Below are 5,236 nucleotides of genomic sequence, written 5' to 3'. Positions count from 1 at the left end.
TATCCATCAGGCTTTATCTTACGCATATAGTAGCATGTGCAGTTCTGTTTGAGAACGTTTTGGCTACAATCCATACATTTCTGCTATGTTACTCATTTGTTTGTCAAACTATGGCCTAAACATTTGGTCCAAATAGTTAATGAGAGTGGAATTAGATCGCTAATAATGTAAGCTAGCTAGCGTGCTAGCGAGCATGTTAGCTAGCTAGCATAGTCCGCAGAGCTAATGCGTTGCAAAGTGGGGACGGGGGGTGCTATTTTTGGGAGAATGGAGAGCCTCAGAAATGACTTTCTGGCTAACACAACAATTTCGTGTAACTGACTTGCTAATCTAGTTGACTAACAGTCCTTGTAGCTTGTACATAGCAATAGCATGAAATGAGCCCAAGTTTCGCCACGAGTTGCTAGCTCATAGCTGCATTAGCCAACTCGGATCACCGGTATACTGTAGCTCGACCGGTCAGAAAAGATGAGGGTTTCTTCTAACCTCCAAAAAAAGACAACATTGCCTGAGTGTTACTGTATGTGGCAATATAGTATTCACTCCTCTTTCCTTTTCATTGTAGCTCCAGTCATTGTTTTTGCCCCACCCTTGGATCCCTCAATATTATTAAACCCAAAGGCTCTTTTAAGAGCCAACCTCTGTCTGTCTGTCATTCTGTCTGTCTGTCTGTCCTTCCGCCCACCCACCCATCCATCCATCCATCCATCCTTCCTTCTTTCTCTCTCACTCTCCTGTCTATCTGTCAGTCTCTCAATCTCTTGTTTATCTGTCAGTCTCTCAATCTCTTGTCTGTCTGTCAGTCTCTCACACTCTTGCTATCCATCTCTCACGCTCTTGTCTATCTCATCGATGGCTTCCAACATGGACCACATCCGCGACCACACCTATTGAATGCGCATTGGACATGCTTTCAACAACGAAGCTGTCTTGACTGGAGACATGTTGGACCAGGCCTATCAGGAGGGGAGGCGCATTGCACTTGCTCTGAGGCATGAAATTGATTACGCTGAAGACGTGGATGAGCACTTACTGGACGAGGCCTACCAGGAGGGGAGGGGCATAGCACTCCATGTGAAGCACGATGCTGTCCCAACTGAAGCCAGGGTTAGTGTTTTCATAGCAGTTTGTGTGGATTTACATTTTCAGTTTCTAAACAGTGCCTTCATCATTATTTTAAAATTTCAGTCTTATAAGAATTATCACACACAGAATGCGCAAAAAAAGGTCACTCAGCCGATAAAAAGGGACCATGCAGGATGAGGCAAGCCAACAGGGAGATGTGGAGGACGGCGTCGAGCCTCAACTGCTGGTAACTCCTAAACAAATTTGAAATTAATTAAGTCTCATTGATTTACGATGTAACTAATCATTCATGTCACTGCTTCTCTGACTACAAAATGATCACAGGATCAGTGTTGACCACATGATTGAAATATACTTGTGGTGGAAGCAGGGGTGGGGTATGATCAGACTCTGCTATTGCTAAGATTTGATACTTTTCGATACGTTGGCAGCCATGAATATACTTGGGTGGCCTGCAAAGTATTTACTATGTGTGGGAAACCCTGCGGGTTCTAATGATTAGCCAATCAACGCCAAGGATGGGACTAACAGTGTTGTCAAGCTGTTGTTGAGCGTCGTCATTTGTAGTGTAATGAACATGTGAATAGATTGTTGCTATTTTTCCTTAACCTTCAAAACATGTTAGGGTTCTCCTAATCTCTTTCTATTCTTGCATGTCTTGTTTTACAGTCACATGCCCTGGTACGGAGAACTCCCAGGCCACGACTGCTGCAGGGAATTCCCAGCCAAGAGCATTTGCTCAAGAAGAATTTGGTAAGATTGTACACATAAATCGCATCATGCTGAAATCTTAAAGATGCCACACAGGGTATCAATTGGCCAAGGTATAGGACACTATACTATTTGGGGTTATATCTCAGTAAAGCGCCCTGCCACCATTCATTCATTGCACCATAGACATGTTTCACTTGGTCTGTAATACTGCATCTACAGATAAAATTTTGTCATTCACCCTGTTGATCCAAGTAATCCTTAGTTTTTATGTTTTGTAATTTGCAACTGATCAGATGTAATTATTCATATACAGGCATGGTATTGTTCGATTTTCAACAACCCTTCATGGCTTTTGAGCACTTAAATGGAAGTAGAGATTACAAGTTCTCTATTACACCTTTAACATATTCAACATGCTTTTGCATTTCCTTCATAGACCGAAACATGGAGAGGCTGTCAATGACTTCTGGGTCATTCCGTACTGATGTGCCTGCTGTGCCTCTGCAAAGCTCCTCGTCTTGGTCCTTGCGTCAGCTGACAGCCCAAGAACAGTGGAAGGAAGCTCGGCCAGACCACCTGCAATATCTACTGGCAACTGAGGCTGTTGGCCAGGAGTTGTGCTCTATCTGCCATCAGGCTGCTGTTATAAGGTTGGAGTCAGATGTCTGCAGCGCTCTGTCAGTTTTTGTAAATAGTTCAGTTTACACACTTTTATCATAGGCTGAATAAATACGGAAGGACATGTCCTAACAAAAGGACATGGCTCAATCTTACTCCAATTATTCCAACCAAATGCAGAGTTGAAAATATATGGCACGTCTTATTTGCTTATGAAATAATTATCTGTTTTTCTTTGCATAGGTGCAGAGACGGCCTTCCCGAGGAGTGGTGGTGTGAGGCCTGTGATGTGTTGCACCATAAAAGATGGCCACTCCACAACAGAGACAGCATGGTGGATGGCTTCCTCAAGGCCATCCCACCATCCACATGCTATACTAAAGGGGAAACTGGACACTACATCCCACGCAAGCAAGGTACATATTCTACCTTTTTTACTCACTCACTATTAAGGCATTATCTTATGTTCTCAAATTTTGATTGGTAGTTATTTCTGTGAGAGTGTATGACATTAAAATATACATGGTTCTATTCTGTCTGTTATGCAAATAACATGTTTCTATTTTATTTTCTGTCAGCTTCCATTTTACCCACAGTGCGCGCACCACAGCTATGCTCATGTGAAGTTGCTGACGTCACTATGTCTCCAGGCAGTGAAGTCATCCTTATCACCATAAACGGTAAAGAGTTGTCCTTTTATACTTCGTATCTGTTAGCATAATGACATGTCATTGTCTAAATTGTTTAAATGTATCACTAGGACAGTTCGACTTGCACATGCCTGTTCATGTGTGCAATATCTGCCTGCAACGCTGGACCCCGGATCTTAAAGATCTAATCAAGAGTGGTTACTGGCCAGCCTCTTCACATTCCCAGACCCTGTACCCTATTGACCTCTTCCACTCATTCCAAGACCTGAAGGTCATTTCACCTGGCTTTTCCAGGCAAGCTTTTGCAAAGTTGCTGGAACATCGCACATGGCGTGCTAGAAGAGTAAGTGTAATAGAACAAATGTCTTCTTAATTATTATTATATTCTTAAATAGACAATACCCATATGTTCATAATTATGTACACTTCAGTCATGGCAAATCAATGGGGATGCACTTCAGCGGAGCTTCCTGGAGTTCAGCTATTGCTCGTTTGAAGAGGACCAGCTCTGCTGTGCGTCCCCGTTCACCTGCCCCGCCTGTACCCCAGAAATGGTGGCTGTAGCAGCTCAGAGGAGACGGCACTGCAGTGGGTTACGGATGTTCAGGAATGGGCTGGGGGTAAGGATGACAGGAAATCATATCTCTCCCATCTCTTTTTGTCCTTTTTTTACATTTATATCTGTACTTTCAGAAGTAGCTGTTACTGAATGCTGAAAAAGTAGTTCAATACATATACAAACTGTGAGGTAGGTGTGCGATTAAATGATTTTGTTAGATTAAATATCTATAGCTGGTATTCCTTTACTAGTTCCCAATTCTGTAGAGACAAAAGATCCCACCAGTGATCAACGATCCCTGCAACAACAGTCCATTGAGGGGCTTCATCTGAGCCTTCACCACAGAAAACAGAGCCTCTACTGTTAAAATGGTATGGTAAAATTTTAAGTATTTATTTGTATCATATGTAATAGACAATACATGTACATGATCACTTACCCATTCACTACATTGTCAGTTGTTTTTGTGCTACTTTTGTCTTGTTAGACAGCAACAAGCTTCGTCACTGCCTGCGCAAAAATTTGGCGAAAGACAAGCGGCATCTCTTCGAACAGATTGCTTAATACAACACGCTGGTGTCAGAGATGCAGATCGATGTGGCAGTGGTCAAGAGGTCACTGGCTGGTCACACATATGGCCATGGGAGTTGCACGGCAGTGGTACGTGCCTTTTGAGATGCTCAAATATGTGTGTTTTGAGACCCAGGGTATAATTATATAGAATATAAGTTACGGAACTATGCCCTGATCATGCATCATAAAGTGACATTTAGCAAGTCAATAGGGGATCTTTTATATAACTTACAGGATCATCAGTGAACATCAGCACCAAGAGACGAGTGCATGACCAGCAGATGCTGACCACACGCCTGCAAGAGGAGCGGAGCATCCTGGTTTTGGAGATGGCCCAACACTGCACTTCGTTGCGAAACCTGGCCTTGGCCCTCAGGACCAAGATTATAAGTGAGGGTATGTTGAAAAAAAACAAAAACAAAAAAAAACTTTGTTTTCCATTCATGTTACTGCCATCCTACCAAAAATGTTTTTGCAACACAAAATCATCAGGCATTTGATTAGATGTTACATACTATCAGCATCCTTACTATAGGTTTGTGTATTGTCTTGTTTTGAATGTCAGCAGAGGGAAGTGAAGGACTACAATGTCTTCTTATTCGAAGACTTTCGGAAGTGGAAGGTAGTTTGCGGTTGGTCCTACAGCACTACCAGGCTGCTTTGGGGCCACATGCATCTCTTCTTGGAGGCTTGGATGATGAAGAGGAAAGTGAACCTAGCAGTTCAAGAGAGTGAGGAGGAGGCTGAAGAGGAGGCAACCTAGGTAGCCCTGGCAGCAGATCATCCCCCACCCTCATCCACCTCCACTGGCTCCCAGTCAAGAGCCGTATCTCCTACAAACTCCTCCTCCTCACCTACAAATCCCTCCATGCCCTCGCCCCCCAATACTTGTTCTCCGCCACCAGTACACTCCATCCCGGAACCTACGGTCCTCTGACCTGGGACTCCTTTCCACCCCCCATACTAGGCTGCAGACTTTTGGTGACAGAGCCTTCAGTGTGGTGGCCCCTACCCTCTGGAACTCTCTCCCTCCTGA

The 5,236-nt window shown here is 43.7% G+C and overlaps 1 protein-coding gene across 1 annotated transcript; it reads left to right on the top strand.

Annotated features, from left to right (window-relative positions):
* Positions 1–1,812: 1,812 nt before the first annotated feature.
* LOC130127113 (uncharacterized) lies at positions 1,813–4,165 on the top strand. The gene is made up of 8 exons (XM_056296690.1): positions 1,813–1,839; positions 2,237–2,450; positions 2,662–2,834; positions 2,997–3,098; positions 3,179–3,411; positions 3,500–3,688; positions 3,879–3,998; positions 4,115–4,165. The coding sequence occupies exons 2-7, from the start codon at positions 2,245–2,247 to the stop codon at positions 3,891–3,893; spliced, it is 918 nt and encodes a 305-aa protein (XP_056152665.1). The 5' UTR covers positions 1,813–1,839; positions 2,237–2,244; the 3' UTR covers positions 3,894–3,998; positions 4,115–4,165.
* The last annotated feature ends 1,071 nt before the right edge of the window (positions 4,166–5,236 follow it).

The sequence above is a fragment of the Lampris incognitus genome, chromosome 1 (assembly GCF_029633865.1).
Source record: "Lampris incognitus isolate fLamInc1 chromosome 1, fLamInc1.hap2, whole genome shotgun sequence".
NCBI classification, from domain to species: domain Eukaryota; kingdom Metazoa; phylum Chordata; class Actinopteri; order Lampriformes; family Lampridae; genus Lampris; species Lampris incognitus.
This window is presented reverse-complemented; position numbering and strand designations above follow the sequence as displayed.

Coding starts and splice junctions, on each gene's coding strand:
- LOC130127113 (XM_056296690.1), top strand. CDS start 2,245: ATGGAGAGGCTGTCAATGACTTCTGGGTCATTCCGTACTGATGTGCCT. Junction 3,099..3,178: donor CATCCTTATCACCATAAACG/GTAAAGAGTTGT, acceptor ATGTATCACTAG/GACAGTTCGACTTGCACATG. Junction 3,412..3,499: donor GCACATGGCGTGCTAGAAGA/GTAAGTGTAATA, acceptor TGTACACTTCAG/TCATGGCAAATCAATGGGGA.